This window comes from Trichomycterus rosablanca, chromosome 16 (genome assembly GCF_030014385.1).
Source record: "Trichomycterus rosablanca isolate fTriRos1 chromosome 16, fTriRos1.hap1, whole genome shotgun sequence".
NCBI classification, from domain to species: Eukaryota; Metazoa; Chordata; class Actinopteri; order Siluriformes; family Trichomycteridae; genus Trichomycterus; species Trichomycterus rosablanca.
In genome coordinates, this window is record NC_086003.1 from 15,070,009 (window position 1) to 15,090,002 (window position 19,994).

The 19,994-nt window shown below is 37.6% G+C and overlaps 1 protein-coding gene across 1 annotated transcript; it reads right to left on the bottom strand.

Moving 5' to 3' along the window:
- Window positions 1–1,924: 1,924 nt before the first annotated feature.
- On the bottom strand, window positions 1,925–19,333 carry stk26 (serine/threonine protein kinase 26). The gene is made up of 12 exons (XM_063011060.1): window positions 19,292–19,333; window positions 19,107–19,167; window positions 14,070–14,300; window positions 12,222–12,278; window positions 12,028–12,136; window positions 10,325–10,482; window positions 8,142–8,327; window positions 6,883–7,028; window positions 5,981–6,065; window positions 5,821–5,883; window positions 5,092–5,213; window positions 1,925–3,820 (listed from the first exon to the last, which is right to left on the bottom strand). The coding sequence occupies exons 2-12, from the start codon at window positions 19,146–19,148 to the stop codon at window positions 3,805–3,807; spliced, it is 1,215 nt and encodes a 404-aa protein (XP_062867130.1). The 5' UTR covers window positions 19,149–19,167; window positions 19,292–19,333; the 3' UTR covers window positions 1,925–3,804.
- Between the last annotated feature and the right edge of the window lie 661 nt (window positions 19,334–19,994).

Genomic DNA, 19,994 nt, shown 5'->3' on the forward strand with positions numbered 1-19,994 from the left:
TGTAGGGAACATAAATCAATTGTCTAATTCACTATCTAGTGCACTATGTAGGAAACATAAATCCGTGATCTGATACACAGGAACTTTAACACGACTGAGTAATGAATGCACCGCCTATTAGCAAGCACCTTCAGCCGCTGTTTTTAAATCACTCCTAAAAACATACCTTTATAAGCTGGCATTTGAACAGTGAGGAGCTGTGTTAATTTTAATTGTTTAGCCTATTTGTATCTGTTTTATTTTGTCTCTTACTCTGTATTTTTATTTGGTTCTTACTTTTTTAACATAATGTTGTGTTATGTATGCTTATTCGATGTACAGCACTTTGGTCAACGTAAGTTGTTTTAAGAGTGCTTTATAAATAAAATTTACTTACTTACAATCTAGTGCACTGTGTAGGGAACATAAATCAATTGTCTAATTCACTATCTAGTGCACTATGTAGGAAACATAAAATCTGTGATCTGATACACAATCTAATCTAGTGCACTATGTAGGGAACATTAATGTGTTTGTAACACGAACAGTTAGTTAAGCCCAGTTAGCAGCTCCTAGTAGTTCTGTTATCACCTATATCCTTTGGTGTGTGCGAGAGGTTTTTTTATTTCTTTTTTTCCCTTCGGAGGTTCTTGCCCTCCTCTTCTTCTTGTTGTTCTTACCTCCCTGAAATGAGTTTTTGCAACTTGGGATGTCTGCTTTGTAGTGTTAAACTTTATATTTGTTGTGGAACTACTTTTTGGCAGAAGGTATTGTCAGTATTAAAGCATATTTAATATGAAATTCAGGGCTTCTTTGAGTTATTTTCTTTCTTTATTTTGTAAAAACTGTTGTATAAAAGCAATAGAACACTTGAGGTCGTGTGTTATCGCGAATAACATCACGGCTGTGATGATTTACGGCACTCACTACAGAGCAGGTATTATTTGGGTGGTGGGTCATTCTCAGCACTGCAGTGACACTGACATGGTGGTGGTGTGTTAGTGTGTGTTGTGCAGGTATGAGTGGATAAGACACAGCAGCACTGCTGGAGTTTTTAAACACCTCACTGTCACTGCTGGACTGAGAATGGTCCACCAACCAAAAATATCCAGCCAACAGCACCCTGTGACCACTGCTGAAGGTCTAGAAAATGACCAACTCAAACAGCAGCAATAGATGAGCTTTGACTTTACATCTACAAGGTGGACCAACTAGGTAGGAGTGTCTAATAGAGTGGACAGTGAGTGGACACGGTATTTAAAACCTCCAGCAGCGCTGCTGTGTCTTATCCACTCATACCAGCACAACACACACTAACACACCACCACCATGTCAGTGTCACTGCAGTGCTGAAAATGATCCACCACCTAAATAATACTTACTCTGTAGTGGTCCTGATAATTGAAGAACAGCATGAAAGGGCTAACAAAGCATGCAGAGAAACAGATGGACTACAGTCAGTAATTGTAGAACTACAAAGTGCTTCTAGATGGTAAGTGGAGCTGATAAAATGGACAGCGAGAGTAGAAACAAGGAGGTGGTTTTAATGTTATGGCTGATCATTCAATTATATCAATATTTATATTACACTGAAGAGTTGGATCACTCTTATTTGGAGCTGATCAATTAAAAAGAAATCACTGTTTAATAATGAGGCAAAGCCTCTTATTTAATTAAAGTGGTGTACTGGTAAAAAAAAATCTTATAATGATGCAACACACTTTCTGTAATTCTACAATTTTTTTTTCACTACTACGTAGATCATAAACTTTCAAATTTAAAAAGCCTACCCACCATCACACCCTTGGTTACACAGACTTACAGGTAGTACTATGGTAAACATGAACTGTAAAAAGCAATATTTGAGTTCTTATCAGCACTGAATGATCTGATCTGCACAAACAAAGCATCATAAAAAAATAACACTAAAACAATAAACCTGGTGTATCATCATAATTTACATCTTTATTCGTCAATCCAAACCAAAAGGCAGTTTGTGACATTTACAGGAAAAGAAAAAGGCTTTTAGATATAGAATATATAATACAGCTTTGACAGATACCTATGCAGCAATGTCAAACATTTACAAAAGCTTGAAGACAGAACATTTACAAAATCAACATCCATAAAGAAATACAAAATCCTACCAAACACCATATTGCTCTTAAATCTCAGACCATCTATGTGTGACATCCTTTAAAGCCTTGCACTTATAGAATAGAAAACAATTTACATATATGTAGAAAAGTGAAGTTTAGGCACGATGGCTGTAATGTTGGCATCATTTTCCAAACCAACAGGCGCGCTGATTACCTCACCACTATACCAGTGATGGCACCCTTGAGTACTAAAAAAACTTGGCAGGAAAAGTTCCCTCTGTAGGAAACCTTCTATGATGTTAGTTAAGAACGAACAAAAAGTGAACATCCAAAGAAGTTTTAAAAACTTTAAAGTCTGTACTAATTCCTATGCGTTGCTTACAGAAAGCTCACCTCTCTCTAGGACATAATCTGTTGTGAGTAAACGGTTACTGTGGGACTCCTATATAAATGTTAGCGCCCCACTACTGGGGTAAACCTTCTCTATTACATCTAATTGAGGGACGTGGAATGTGTGTTTATAAAATTGTCTCACCAAATACAAAGTGTGTGCAGTGCATTTCCTTCAGTACAGTATAAATCACCTACAGCTCTTAAAAGTTTTACCTTTACCACACAAACAAGGCATAAAATATTTAGCGACACTGGTTGTGTCAGGGTTTCAAAGACTTTAAGCATATTGCCAATTTCAGATAAAAAAATATATTTAATGTATCTTAAGGAAACATAATATTTAATCTTAAATGTCAGAATTGAGAGGATGTTTTGCACTGCAAAAGCCCTCTACCATAACTAAAATATATATAAATTAAACCATTAAACCAGTCTTGGATTACTTTTTGCCTTCTATCCGTTGCTCTATCTGAGGTATTTTTGGTATTTTCTTTGATGTGATATGAAGATTATTCCATACAGCAGTTCTGTAATGCTACAAGTAACAGTGTATAAAGCCTACAACAGAAAATCTCGAGAAATAAAAAAAGTTTAAATCATTAACCTCCCACACATAAATATTACTGATATAAGCTTAAAATAAAGTATTGCATTCGGGTCCATACACACACACACACATCTTAAGCAAAAGTTTGGACACCCTAGGTCAAATGATGTTTTGCTGGCTTTTTAAAAGGAAATGAGTTGACAATCATCTGCAACAAAACACTTCTGCATAATTTAATGCATTTATCACTGTTTATTTGCTGACTTTGTCCTAAATTAAGGCATGTGCACAAATTATGGCACATTTGATGTTATTTATTTATTTTTTTCAACTTTGCTAAATTCAGCAAATAAATAAAACTTGTGCATTAAAATCAACAGGAAATGGCATATTTAGGTTTGGTAAGAACGCGCCAACTTTTCATAAATCTAATGTCCAATACTCAGGAGAAACCTCTAAGGATTTTTATGTTGCAGGATGTCAATACAACAGTACAATAGCTTAACAGTAACAAACATTACTGCGCACCAGCTTAAGATAGAATAAAGGCACATGGCAAAATCATATAAATATTTCTCCTTTGTAAAAGGGGGTCATTCCTTTTGGTTATGGTATAGTGTGTGCAACCTGAGTCCCTTCTGCCCCGTGTTTTTAGAAGGAGAGTGTGAGTGTGTGCTTGCGTGTGTTCATGTTCAGTGAACAGTAAGAGCTGAGACTGTAGAAACTTGATGAACTGTTCAGTCATTCAGTTTCTTAGTCTCATGTGAGCTTTAATTCCACACCAAACTAACTCGCAGAAAACCTACAAGAAAAAAAAAGACATTGTTAACAAAAAAAGGGAAAATGACTTCTTACACCCCAGAATTATTATTATTTTTATTTATAAGGATGTTTACGTCGTTTATACACTTTGGTTACATTCATGACAGAACAGGTATTTACTCATTAGTAAATTTAAGTTTAATGTCAAACAGTCATGGACAATTTTGTATCTCCAGTTCACCTCACTTGCATGTCTTTAGAGTGTGGAAGGAAACCAGAGCTCCCGGAGACACGGAGAGAACATTACAACTCCAACCCAGGACCTTCTTGCTGTGAGGCGACAGTGCTACCCACTGAGCCACAGTGCCACCCTAGACCTCAGAATAAAACGGCACCCTGATTTATCATGTAAGGGATTAAAAGGATCAGGAGTCCTTGTTTTGAATTAAATAATAAATGAAAAAACAATTACACATTTAAATGCTTAAATTATGCTGTTGGACTTTTCTCACCATGTGCTGTGTTACAGTTGTGTACATGTGCTAAGGGTGTTAAATTTCATTCTGGGCTGTGTTGGGCTGGTGTACTGTATAAAAGCTAGAGCTTTGACAAAATTTGGTTGAGCAAAACTTCAACACCCCTATAGCAAGCATGCAGGCCACATGTTACCCAAACACACTAAATTGAGCACACCTGCTATAAGGTGCATCAACTGACAGACGAGAATGCTGTAATAATGAAAAACATGAATCCAATATTTAGCTTGATCAGTCTGCTTGACTTTTATATACCAGGATAATATTTATTATTTATTTATTAAGATTTTAACGTCATGTTTTACACTTTGGTTACATTAATGACAGAAATAGTAGCTACTGGTTACACAAGATTCATCAGTTCACAAGTTTAATGCCAAACACAGTCATGGACAATTTTGTATCTCCAACACACCTGACTGCATGTCTTTGGACTGTGGGAGGAAACCGGAGCTCCCGGAGGAAACCCACACAGACACGGGGAGAACATGCAAACTCCACACAGAAAGGACCCAGACCGCTCCACCTAAGGATTGGACCCAGGACCTTCTTGCTGTGAGGCGACAGTGCTACCCACTGAGCCACCTTACCAGGATAAAGCAGTGGTAAAGCATGAAAAGTTAGACATGCATTTTAACTCCATATTTATGCAAAACAGCTACTGTTTAAGATTTTAATTGGTACCCGTTTAGCTCCTTTACATAATATCAGTGTTTTACTCTCGGTCACTAATCACCACTAATTCAAACAGTATACAGAAAGAAGTCAAACTGACCTCTGAATCCGCTCTAGGATATGAGTGATCATCTTGTCCGTTAGTCCTGGGCAGAGATCCTCAGCAGCATGCACACTATTCTCCAGCTCTTCGATCACACCCTTCCTGTGCTGCAGCTTGAGCTAAAAACAAACACCACAGTGTAACATTGTACCTCAATAAACAACTGGAAAAAATACTATACTTTTAATGCGTTTAGCAGCCTGGTACAGCCACTCAAAACGGTTGGCAACTAAACACGTGCCGGAAGGGGGTATGTATAAAGTATGGCCCTCCTCGGTTAGTAAAGCAGGGTTTGGGTGCAAGCCAAAAAAATTGGCCGCAAAGAATTAAATACTAATTTCCTATACCTTTAATAATTATTACAAAATTAATCCCCTACGCCAAATAGACAAATTATGAATACAATTTACAGGAGCAGTCACACAGCAGAACTCACAGCAAGTGCTTCAGTTATCTTGTGAATTCGTCACTGCATATTCAAATCTACCTAAACCTTTTTAAAATAGCTCAAAAAATTCCATCAGTCAAAACTATACAAAAAGTGTTTGCCTTTGTTGCTGTGATACGCAATATAAACGTACTGTTACATTTGTGCTCAATCACAAAAAGTTATTACATAGAAGTATATTGCTGATGTCTTACTTTTTTCTTATTCCTCATAGCATGCAAATTATGTTATTTCAAGTGTTGCAAATGGCTTTACATGGTAACCTGTTGTTTCCTTACCTCAGCAAATACAGGACTTATGACTGTGGCCAGACTGGCTGACTTCTTTTGTACCTCAGAGTCCTAAATGTAAAAGAAAGCAGAAGAATATGAGCTGTAATTTTACTGCAGTAAACAATTTAAATAAAAAAACTGAGTTAGAGTATAGAACATGGCACACCATTCCATTGGACTGCTTATGTTTCTTGCGGACTGTGGTGAAGGACCATTCGGGGGACGAGTCACTGTCTCTACTGTTGGTCTCCCTGTAAAGTCAAAAAGAATTCCATTAACACCCTGGCCACCTTAAAAAGTCTAGAGTAGAAAGCAGGCAGTTAAGAACTTGTATGACTGCATTCCAAGAGAAACTGATAGTACCTTTAAAAGCATGATTTGCTTTGTTTAAACTATCTGAAATTAGGGATTGGTTTGTGCTGTAAAAAACACAACAAAGTAAAGATAACTTTTTTTCCCCACACATTAGTTGCCATGTGTTTTTTTAACAGACAGTCCAGTTTTCAGTTCAGTTACTCAGGTTTAGTCATAACACAGGTCATTTTAGATTTTCCATCACCTGCCAGTTAAAAAGTTGAGGATTTTGGATAACGTGATGGCCCAGCTGTTAGTGGCTGCACTAAATTGCTCCTAAATCTATGTAAGTAAATTAATTATTGTGTGGGGCCATGTGATGGACTGGACGACAAAATACAGCACCATGCATCTACATACAGACATGATTGGATATGTCTGAGGGAGGGAGGTGGCCAAGGCCCTGCAGTGGACTGACATTGTGTCCAGGGTGCGTTACTGCATCCCAAGAAAGCCAGATCCACCATGACCTGGACCAGGATAAAGCAGTGGTAAAACATAAAAATAAAAATGAAATAATACTTTTAATAAATACAGTGACAGGAATGTTTAAATGTTTTTCCCATTACTGTTTGAATGTAAAGTGGCTTTTGCAAACTAACGTCATGTAGCATACTAGAAGAAATAAACACTCAAAACAATTGGAACTATCGAGAGGAGAATTAAATTAGAACCAAATGTCACCTGATTAATGGGGGACTAGCTTGTACTTACGAGTCAGAGTCTGAACTGGATTCTCCATCACTGTGGCCCTCAGCTTTCCAGCGTTTCAGCCTGTCTATCAGCTCTGTGAGGTAGGATGTCTTCTTGGCATTTTTTAGTATGAACTTGTGTTTCAGTAATTCCTTTGCAGTTGGCCTCTGCAATAGAAATCAACACAAAGAAAAATTTTATACATCACTGATTCTTGATAATACATCACAAAGTGTTTAATGTGACCAAATGGCAAAGCCATGGTCAGCTATAACCATAAGGGACCTTTTTGTACTTTCAGCTCTTGGAGGACTTTTAAACTAAAATTCAGATTTAAAATGTTAACATTGGGATAATCTTGGTTATGAATTGTGTAATAAAAGCTGGTATTTCACTTTAGCTTGGAGAGGCAGCTCACAACTGAGGAAAAATAAATGGCTCCAGTTTCCAAAACCCGTTTAAGATGGATAAATGTTTCACTGAGATATTTTGTTTAAGCTGATGGGGATGCTCTCAAACAGTTTATATGTAATGGCTAACAATCATATGTGCTAGTTACTTGGGGAATAGGCCATCCACAAGAGACCTCCAGAGTCATTAATTTTCTTTTGAAGCCAGGTACATCCTAGGCTCTTGATGTCTGCCTGAAGATCCTGTTGCTAGGTGTTTCTTGGATGGCCTCTCATTCTTGTTCCTGGAGGGTTCCATGTCAAACCTTGTCTGATCTCAATCAGTTGTTTGTAAAATTTGTTTTAAATACTTTAATTATCGATTTTATTCTCCATTAGTTGTCCTTGTTCAAAGATATATGTTACTCTTAGTTTAATGTATTATGTATATATATTAAAACACCAGCTGAACTACATGCAATGATGTTTGTTGCCTAAGGGCACTGGGTATATTATTAGTAAAAATTAATATGCAAAATGAAATAATTCAAAACTGGACTTTTCAAAAGTGTAAAATTAATTAAACTTCACAGAGCCCTAACCTGAACCTCAGATGACACCTTTAGGATAAATTTCAAACGTTGATCATAAGCTAGTCAAAATGCTCTAAAGACTAAATAGCTAAAATTCCCATAGACACAGTACAAACTCTTAAGGAAAGCTTTCTTAGAAGAGTGACACCTATGATCTTGTCATGAGACAACCAGCTCATGGTATGGTGTTTACATACTTTTGACTATGTAGTCTGGCAGGTCTGCTTTACTGTCATTTAGGAGTCAAATCCAAATGATTGAAATGATTGTAAAAGGGACAATGATTATCAGTACTTACAAATGTAGGGTCTTTGTTCAAACAGGAGTCCACAAATTCCTTGAATGACTTGGAGAAGTCACCATTAAGGCTGGGGGGTGTATTCTTTGGGATATGGAAGAGAACTCTCATAGGATGCATGTCAGAGTTGGGTGGTTCTCCTTTGGCCAGCTCAATAGCTGTGATTCCCAGAGACCAAATATCAGCCTAGAAAAAAAACAAAAATACATTAAAATCAGCAATTATATATTATCCAGCAAACACAAGTAAGATCATTCCTGTACAAGGCTGTGGTACAAAAAATTTTAATGATAATACAGCAAATGTTAAAACTGTACATTAAAGGTTCCTTGTTTTTGTTTATAAAATCTAGGGCTTTCCTGCCATTCTAAATTGAAGTGTTTGTATCCACTAAAATGTATTTGTATGTATTTAATCCTGTCAATTTATTTACATCTTCCATACAGATGAACATTGTGGGTACAGACTGCAGCCGATCTGTGACTCTGTACACACAGTCACCCCCAGTACCCTGTTGATTAATCCAAAGTGACCCCCTTAGGAACCCCACTGACCAGATGAAGCTGGGTACAGATAACCAATATGGTAAAAATATGATGAGCAACAAAAACTGCTATCTGTTGAGAGAGAGCAGAACCATACAGATTTTATTCTGAGCACTGAAACTTAATACAATTCAAGTTTTATCCATTTCCAGCTAAACTTTATACAATGCAAATAATGAGAAAAGAATGCTGGGGGGGGGGGGGGGGGATTGTGTGTATGCAACACTCTGCAATGGTATGCATTACACAAGCAAAAAACAGGAAAAAACAGCACTGCATAGATAAGCATCTGCAAACAATACAAATACCCACAATGCCTAACAGATCATAGACTACACATTTATCTAACTAGAGAAACATACATCTGATGGATGAAGCAGGTATACTGATGTGGTTTGGGATATCGACTGAGCACTGATGGCTTGGTCTACAGCCTTATCTAACATGTTAACATGTAGTACATTTAAAGCATAGTGCTGGATGATTTTCATGAACATTTCTTTTACACACACACACACACACACACACAAATGCTTTTACAAACCAACAATTTGTATAGATGATTTAGTCAGTTATACACCAATCAGCCATAACACTAAAGCCACTTGCCTAATATACTGCCAAAACAGCTCTGACCTGTGGTTTCTGGTATCAGTGCATCCTGGTGCTATTTCTTCTGCTAGTAACCAGTGCACAAGTGCTTGGCTGTCCACATGATATTTTTTCCACTGATCTGATGTCTAATTCAGATATCAAAGAGCACACTGTTTTTTAACTGTGATTTCAATGGTAGACAGAAGTTAGCAGGAGCAATCTGGTCGGCAACCTAACAGCCCCATACATAGAAGGGTTCAAAGCAGGAGTTCAAAGTGTGTTGTGACACATTCACCTCATCATTAGTATTAAAATCTCTGATTTGAGCCAGAGTAGCCCTTTTGTTGTCTGTCCCAGACACCATTGCACCATATGCCCCCTGGCATCAATGAGTTTAGCCAGCCAACAACCCGTGGGTGGTTTGTGGCTTGTCCCTCCACGGACCATAGATACCAGAGATACTTCAACCGAGTCATGTGGCCAAAATAATCTGGCCCTTATTAAAGTCACTCAGGTCTTTATGCCTGATCATATTTGCTGCACTAACTATGTGAGTAACTACCACCAGCTGGGCGGCACGGGGGCTAAGTGGGTAGCACTGTCGCCTCACAGCAAGAAAGTCCTGGGTTCGAACCCCAGGTGGGGCGGTCCGGGTCCTTTCTGTGTGGAGTTTGCATGTTCTCCCCGTGTCTGCGTGGGTTTACTCCGGGTGCTCCGGTTTCCTCCCACAGTCCAAAGACATGCAAGTGAGGTGAATTGAAGATACTAAATTGTCCAAGACTGTGCTTGATATAAACTTGTGAACTGATAAGCCTTGTGTAATGAATAACTACTGTTCCTGTCATGGATGTAACCAAAGTGTAAAAACATGACGTTAAAATCCTAATAAACAAACAAACGACCACCAGCTCGACATTGAACACGTCCCTAAACTTGTCATGCACATTTTTGGGGGATGTTTGGCTGCATGTTTTGCCTTATCAATGTATTGCACAGTTAGGCACAGGAGGAAACCGCTCAATTTTACAGCATACAAAAACTTACCTTTGAATCATAAGCAGACTGCTGAATAACCTCTGGAGCCATCCAAAAAGGTGTTCCCACAAATGTATCTCTTTTGATTTGCGTGTCTGTAAGCTGCCCAGCTACACCAAAGTCTGCCAGCTTTACCTCACCAGACTCAGACAGCAGTACGTTGGCAGCTAACGAATCACATAAACAGAAAGGGGGAATAAGTTCAAGTGAACATGTGTAAAACAGCAGTTCAATATTAATAAATTAAAATAATTTTAAAATATGCTGTGGCCAGTTTTGCAATGCACATTTAGGAGTTGTAAGTACAGTGTTAGTGATAAGACTCTTTACACATTCATAATGATATTTGTATAAATACACATTACTGCGGAAAATCTGTGTCTAGACGGCCTAGATTAAAAAACATGAATGCTTTTATTTTTTGAGCTGACTACTCTAATGGTTTACTAAACAGATCAAATCGAGAAGGGGAGGGGTGGGGGTAAGAAATCACACCATCCAGACATTTGCATTTTTTATCTGGCTCCAGCTTGGATGTCAAAGTTACAATTATTTATCACTTTGGCAGTGGTAACTTAGCGGTTAAAATACTGGAATAGTGAGAAGTCAGATTGTTGCAGGTTCAAGCCGAACCACAGCCAAGTGCTGTGATAGGCACATGGTAAATGGTAAAAGGTTTTTGTATTAAAATGTCAAGTTTCGTCATCAATATGTGGACACATAATAACTGAATGGGAACAAATTTCTGTAGAGTCTACAAATGAGTCTGTAATGGAAATGAGGAAGGAAGCTATCTTGTTACTGCCCTAGGTTTTGGAATAGGATGTACAACAAGTTTATGGCTTGGTGTACACATATATTTGGTCCTACAATGTATATGTTTAATGACAATATGTGTATTTATGAGCAGGAGGTACAGGACTGCAAAAACGTTTGGAAAACACAGGCACAGAGAAAGGGGAATTAAGTGATTTAAATGGATTTCCATACAGTTCAATGCATGTTTGTGTGCACAGGTGAAAGTGTGCACAGCAAAATGTGCACAGCAAAATGGATGGGCTCACATTTCAGTGCAAATAATATGCATCAACAAAAGAAGAAGTGGACTTTAAAACCTGATCAAATGAGAGCAAACCTATTTTGATAACTGGTCTCGAAATCACTTCCTAAAATTTTGCCACATTTATTTATTTGTACATAGTTTAGCTTCAAGTGTTTTAATTACTATAGCTGTGTATTCAGGGCCACCAAAAAGTGCACACACAAAACCAAAAAGGAAAAAAATATTGGTTTCTACGTCTCTATGTAAATATAGAGCAACACAAGATATTCACTACACAAATTAAGTCCAGCAGTTGATATTTTTGTTGATATTTTAGAAAGGTGACAATCTGAGCGCACATAAAACCTATTTTGCCTGAACATTAGAACAGTCATTTAATCTCTTAATAATCAAGACCATAAAGAGAAGGCAAATATCAAAGTCAAAACATAAATCAGTGTGGCCATTCATAAACAAGTCTGACCACAAGAGCACCTCCCATGATCAAACAAGTGTTAAAAACAAAAAATGTCTGGAAAAACAAACCAGTTACACCCATTAGCCTGCGCAGATGACAGCATTTTCCACAAAACCAAATACACTGAACACACACACACACAGGCAAATACACTGAGCATGCGCTCACACTCTCTCTCACACACACACACACCTTTGATGTCCCTATGAATCTTTTTCTCTGAGTGAAGGTAGTCCAGGCCTTTTAGAATCTCCTTTAGCATGGTGGCTATCTGGTATTCGTCAAATGGCCCGGCTCGTAGCTGCACAACAAGAGCGTAGACAATTAGGGCCAGACAATTCAGTAATAACCACTTAAGGACTCAGATCAACCAGTTTGGTTCCTACCAGATCCAGAGCAGATCCTCCCCCAAGATATTCCATTATGATCCAAAGCTTACTGCCCTAAACAAGGAAATTAATAAGGGTTAACAATTCTCATTACTTCTGTCAAGTAAGTGAATAAAGACTGCTTAAAATTATTAGTTCCCTTAGTAAAGATTAGTAACAGTGGTTTGTAAGAAATGTCAGTGGGCAATAAGCTCCATCTAGCACTAAAACATTAAAGAAAGCCAACTTGATTGTAGTAACTTAACATTTATATGTAACCCTGACATTTTGTATGAACAAATTTATTAGGAACAGAACAAAATAACTCTACAACCACTGGTATAGGATTATTCTTGTCTAGCAACTTTCTAGTAATACAGGTATAGTGACATAGCATGCAGTGCTTTGTGATGACTAATAAACATTCATGAAAAAACAAATGTTACTACAGATGTCAATAATTAATTTAAATTACCCTTTGAACCAACAGCATTAATCAAACAATGACTTTTGGTTGTTATCTATTAACATAACGATTAATTTTCAACAGCTGAGGCTTCATTTGAACCGAGAGCAGAGGTACAGATCTTTACACAGAAGAGTGTGTGAAGACGGCTGATTTAGGAATCACTCTCGGTGTGCATGCCACTTTTTAAAAAAAATTATGCTGCCATTTTAATCACTTTTTTATGCATTCATATCACGAGCATTGGCACTATTGTGGATTCAAATGATTTGCAATGATTTTGCATCATGTTCCAGTATAAAGGTAGAACTGCCAATGTTGTCAGTAAAAGCTTAAAAATACCAACTGCATTTTTATTAATTATGATAATTAGCTTTCTCCAATGCCGTAGCAGACTAGCCCTTGATAATGCAATCCCTCTTGTGATGTCAGGTCAGCTCATCTTTGTCTTTAGCGCTTGTCCCAAGGTGTGTGTCCAAAAAATGTGCATGTGCGCACGCACAAACAAATACAGCACAAGCAGAGCAAGTTTAGCATTCAAATTGTGCACTGAGGATGTCGGAAATGATCGTTTTAACAGACGGAATAAATCAAACGATGACTTTTGTTTTCATCAGTTAATTATTAACATTCCTAGTTTATATGATATATGCACATATGGCAGCAAACTAGTATATATTTAAAAAGTGTGCCTTAGGAACAGCTATTGAATTTGCTTGGCATTAGACTACAGTGGCAGCACACAACCTTCAGCGACAGCACACAATCAGCTGTATTACACACATTTTGGTTGAGAGATACAATAATAAGAACACCGTTAAGGTAAATAGTAAAATGTTCTCTAAATTTCATTCTTTGGAATAATTTATTTTATTAGGATTTTAACGTCATGTTTTACACTTTGGTTACATTCATGACAGGACAGGTAAAATCTGGTTACAGAACATCCATCAGTACAAGTTTTTAATGTCACACAGTCAAGGACAATTTTGTATCTCCAATTCACCTCACTTGCATGTCTTTGTACTGTGTGAGGAAACCGGAGCTCCCGGAGGAAACCCATGCAGAAAGAACCCGGCCCGCTTCACCTAGGAATCAAACTCAGAACCCTCTTGCTGTCAGGCGACAGTGCTACTCATTGAGCAACTGTGCCATCCCTTTGGAATAAGGAATGGCTTACTGCAGTAAACCAGTTATCGTTTTACCAGCACCACCCCACTTTACTATCATAAAGCCCAACCCAGTAACTTCTTAATAATAATAACTTAATTACCAATAAGAAAGTAAAGGCACGTGATTTTATCTTTATAAAAAATTGCATACACTTAGCAACATATCAAATAATCTTTTGAATCACATAGCTAGCAGCAAAATTCAAAAACAGTAAATAAAGCTCCTACCTTCAGATAGGAGCCATAGTACTTGGTGACATGTGGACTGTCGCACTGACTCAGGACAGTGATCTCTTGCTGGATGTCCTCAATCTCATCCTCAGCCTCTTCCAGGTCGATTGTTTTGATGGCCACCACATTTTGTGTTCTTCGATCGATGCCCTTGAACACCTCACCAAATGATCCCTTCCCAATGCGCTCCAGTTTAGTAAACAGCTCCTCCGGATCGGCCCGAGGATTCTGGACATCGGAGATTTTATTCAGTTAGTTAGGTATTGTTAAAGGCATGAGATCACATGAGATGTTAACACAGAATTCACAGGTTAATTTAACAACAGTAATTTCATCACTGAGTAAAAATGCATTTTGGGTGAACAGGGGTTTTGTTTTTTCAGTTTCCAATTGTTTTTTATATGTATTAATGTGTTACTTTCTAACTTTTAAATGCAGTAAATGTATAATCTGTTTCATGACAACTCATTATGCAAGTCATGCATACAATTGGGGGAATTTATGTTGATTGATTAGTTTTAGCGCCGTACCGACACACTGGGGTCATTTATACGGCGATACTCAAGTTGCTTCTTCACTTTGTGTCATTTAAAACGAATTATAAAAGATGTTTTAGATTTAAATATGTTAAAAAATTAATTATTTTCCCTGGTGCTGTAAATTTAAGCACATTTCGTGTCTCGTTTTCATTAAAAAACCTCAGTCTTTCTGAGTTTAGTGTTTTGCAGTCTATCAGTATGTGTTTAATTGTTAGTCTGGAATTTTAAGTCCCTCTGGCTGTCACAGAGTGTGGTTCAAATGTAAATTAAAACTTAATGTCTGCAATTTTTCAGGGGTGTGTTATGTATCAATGACATGGGGAACTTGCACATCTGTGAAGGCACCATTCATTTTTAGGGGTACCTGTGTGTTTCGGAACAACATACACTGCCATTCAGACAGGGACGCCCTGTTTGCCTCAGCAAGACAATGCCAAGACACATCCTACCCATATTACAACACCATGGCCATGCTATCAGGTGCAAGACTGACCCATGTGCTCTCCAAACCTGTCACCTATTGAAAAAGCCATGGTAAATTAACATGCACACTATACAGCTACAAAGACCAAAAACCAAAGACTGTTGGACTGAAATGTCATATAAGAACTAATTCCAACTTTTTGTGAATGTATTGCCATTAAATTTAAAAAAATATGTATATGCATAAAACATTAAATGTCTACATATACTGTTTTCAAATAAAATTGGCCAAATCAGTATCAGCTGATACTTTAGGATAAATATAGGTTTTAAAAGTGGAAAAAATGGTATTGGTATACCTCTAGTTTATAATGTATAAAAGTGGGACTGTCTTATTGCAACAGCTTTGTAAAGATTTCATCTAGTGTGAATTGGCATTACCTTTATTATGGCTTTTTTTAAACTGTGAGTCTGTTCTTAAAAGTCAGTCACAAAATGAGCAGACTGTTTTAATTGTTTTTGTTATCTCTCACTGGCTACTAAAGCACACAGTATGGCCAAAGAACTGAACAGCTGACTAGACATATGTTTTATGGTTAAAAATGAGGCAGGAAAATGTGGTAAGCTTGGTTCTATGCTCTGAGGTCATCTGTTAACTCATAGCCAAAACCCTCTTCCCATTCCACCAGCAGTGAACTCACACCACCAAAAGCTGTCCACTGATACAATGAAACATACTATTACTCTGACTGTGTAAAAAATATGAGCTTAACTAATTACTTAAATAAAAGACCAGTGCCAAAATGTTCCTCCTTAAGGTCTGCCTTTAACATGACCTCAGTGCCGTTAGCATACTAGTGTTACCACATCACAGCAACATTATAGGAAGGAGGCAGCACACTAGAAGTCTAAGAGGGTGGAGCAGAATCAAACCATATCCTGCTTTAAAACTTGCACAAGTCTGTCCCCTTCTGATAAATAATGCTTTGCTTAACGACTGGTTGTCTGGTGGCTAACGAGACCATGTGGAGCTTGGTTTGTGCCCAGCCCAATATCAGGCACTTCATTATTTGTGTGGTCTCATAGCAGCAACTCAAACTGACAACAAACTGGTTCCAAATGAAGGATTCAGACTATGCATCATTGGGTGCATTTACATGCAAACTATCAGATTAATGAAAGAAACCAGATGATAATCTAATTATTAGATTGACATATACTTTAGTAATCCAATTAAGAGAAATCTCAGATTTTACTAATGCCGTATGTAACAAGGCAAAAAAAAGAGTTGTCAAAAACACCTGCTGCATCTTGACTCTTTAATTAAATGTATTTTTAGTGGAGGATTTGTGCAAAATGCTACCCTTCTTTGACTGCTCTATGTTAAAGACAAGCTTCAATAAAGCGAATGTTGCTCTTTGACCAGGAAGTTTTTCCTCCACACTTAACAAAAACCCACTTCCACTAGAAGCGCATGCCGAGTTAGGACTAATGGGAGAGCGTAGAGCTCAATGATTTCTTTGATAGTGGATGGGAAAGCAGAATTTAGGATGGCCAAAAAAGCATTTTCAAAGCTCTGTAGACTGATGAAGCACATCATGAAGAGGTAACAGTTTGTCCAGCAGTAAAAAAAAAACCTCGTTTATTACAGCTTAAAATTCTGAAGTATTTATATTTGTATAATTTTTAAATTTGTAATAATTTGTATATTACATTTTTTAATTTTGAGAAGGCATATAAAAAAATGTTTATGACAGATATAAAAGAGAAAAGAAAGCAGTCAAGAATGCCCTTGCATTTATAGCATTTTCATATTAGCAGCAGATGTAGTGTATTAAAAAATATGAATATTCTAAATATAGAGTAAATACAGAACAACAATGGACATGTTCTGTATTTAAGAGTAAGAAACGAGAATGGTCGTATTCATACATAAAACATTAGTTAAGTTTAAATAAAAAGTAAATATGAAAAATGTGCACATTTACACATTTATTTACATATACACATTATATGACCAAAGTTATGTGGGCACTTGTCTGTGGGAATTTGCACCTATTCAGTAAAAAAGCCTTTGTGAGAGCAGGCACTAATGTTAAACGAGAAGGTCTGGCCCACCATCTAGGTTCCAATCAATTTTAATGTGTAGGGTTGATGTCAGGGTTCTGTGCAGGTCACTGGAGTTTTTCTAAAGAAAACCAGTCAAACCATGTCTTTACCAATTTAACTTTGGGCAAAGTACCAAGCATGCTACAACAGAAATGGGTCTTCAACAATGTTTTGCCACAAAATCAGAAACCTTATTTATTTCAAATTAATTAATACACTGGTTAACAACAGGCTAGAAGCAAAGAGGAGCAAGAACTAAAATTTAATATCAGCACAGAAGTTCAATATTTCGCCAGAAATTTTGGAAATCCCCACAATCCTCAACTTTAAAACATGTTCAATTTTATAATTAGGTTTTAAATTTGATATTTGCCCCTGCCCGTCTGTTACAATAACATTTTAGCAAGACGTGGTTTCTGCTCATTTCTCAAAACACAGAAATGTGTCTAGGTTACTGTTGGTGATAATTATATGCTGCAAGATAAACAGTTGACCAAAAAATGAGAAAATATAAAACTAAAAAACGTTACGTTTTTTTTTTTTTTTAGTTTTGTTTGTTAATGTGCAGACAGCAGGAGTCTAAAAAGAAAAGTATACTAAATTGACCATTTTTTTGAAAGGATAAGTGGATGTGAGGTTTTCAGGTAGGCTATGTTGTCTTGGTTTAGGTCCACTTGTCCGTTTAGGGGGATATGAAATGCCCTTTTTTAGAGACCAGATGTTAAGCCAGTTGAAAACAATTTAAGATCTTAAAAACCTTTCAATCATCCATCATCAAAACACCAACTAATGGAATATCATTAAGAAAAAAGTGTTCCATAGGAGAACAGCCTTTGAATCCTAAAACTGATTCTGCATTTGCCCAAAAACATTCTGCCACAAGTCTCTACAGAGATTATATAGAGAAAATACCTTGGCTAGTTGCCTAATGACTAACACTAACTTGATTAATGTTAAACTATAACTAAATGTCCCCTGGCAGATGCACTGGTGTGTGAAATGGGCTTTTGTCAACCAGGCCCACCATACTTAGAAAAAGTTCTGCAAATTTGCAAATTCACACAACTTCAAGCAGCAAGGCAAGGACAAGTAACCACATTGTTACTTAACAACTAATCTGATTGTGAAAACAGCAAACAGAACTGCTTATATGTTTCCTGTACAGCAATTTGAACTGATGGTAAAGGCAGTCCTACAATAACTGGCCACATTATCAGAAACGAAATACTAAAACTGGGTAATGAATACTGACCTCCTTTTGCTGCAAATCTCCAATTCTGACACATGTCAAATGATTATTGGATAATTACATAAACAAGTGGGTGTATGCTTTTCTAATAAAGTGGCCAGTGAGAATGTAAAATGTGAAGAATTATATGAGTCGCTATGATTTACGTTCAGCTAAAGTACAAGCACATACAGGTCTAACTCCAAACCAACGCAGCCTGATTGTGAAATAGAAAGTGCATTATCTGGGAATCCATGATCGGTGACAGGTGTTGAATACACTCCACTGAACCAGCCTCACCTTAAACTGGCTTTTGGATCAGACAGGAATTATGACAGACAGGTAGACGGTGTAAACTAGGGGTAAATGTTTCATAAACGTTGTAGTTGGTGTCAATCATTACATGTCTGTATAAGTCAGATGAAATTAACTAGGAAACTGATTCTTAAATTTGCTGCTTGACGCAGCCAGGTAGGGGCGACGACGGTGTTGTTTTTTTTTCCCACCTGCTTCCAACATATCCCGCCTCCTGTGCTGGGATTGAATAATAGAACCCTGTGTCTTGTATTTGAATTGGAGACTATATATAGCAACACAAATTCATCTAAACAATTGGGTCTTATCTGGTGAGTTTTATCTTTCAGCCAATGCTAAGGCAGCAGGCGGGACTTGACGAAATACAGGTGGGAAAACAATAACGCCTTGTGGCCCTTAGGCTTCCACCTTCCAACTTACCTGCATTCCAGGAACTTGAACACCCACCGGTGAATGAGCCATCTTCACCCTATCCGAGGAACTAATAGAACACAGGCGCTAACACAAAACTAAAAAAACAAAAGTTGGCTAAAGTGTTTGCCAGTTGTAACTATGAAACGTGTAGTCCGCCCGCGAGACTACAGACTAAAGCGCTAACACTCTACCTTTAACTGGGCTGCTTGTTAGCCAACTAGCTTCAGCAACCACAACTGAACTTTAAACTAAAACGCGGCCGTAAATTAACATGACTGTCCTGCTTAAGTCGACTCGAATGCTGCTTCTAGAAAGTTCTAAAGATTAAAACAGTCCTCGGAGGTACTTCACATTCTTATTAACGTTGAGCAAACTTTAAAAGAGAGTCGCGGACGCCATATTTCCAACCTGCACTGAAACTTGTTTTCTGACTGCTGAGCTCGTTGGGTGGAGTCGCGCGCACATACTGAGCAATGACGTCACTCGGGTCCAGTATTTATACAGGCAGTGTTACACGATTACTCACCTACACACACACACACCTCTGTTCCACTGACCCACCCCGGAGCTGAGACAATGCCCCCCTTTTAAATCACACACGCACATGTCATGTGTACATTTTTAATATTCCATTTCCTCTTGATCAAATAAAATTAAATCCATCTGACAATTGTGCTGTGATTTGCATGCACTTGGTGTATGTAAATAGAAAGGTTTTGCAACAGGTAATCAGGAGCAAAAGAGTGAAACTGAGTCAGTACGACCTGCTGTAAAAGAATAGTTAATTGTTATAGTTTGCACTTTGGACAACTCTTAACCTATACAGAAAAATTCAACATTAAGACCACCACTCAAAATGTGCATGGTAACACGCCCCACCACTGCCAGGTTGCC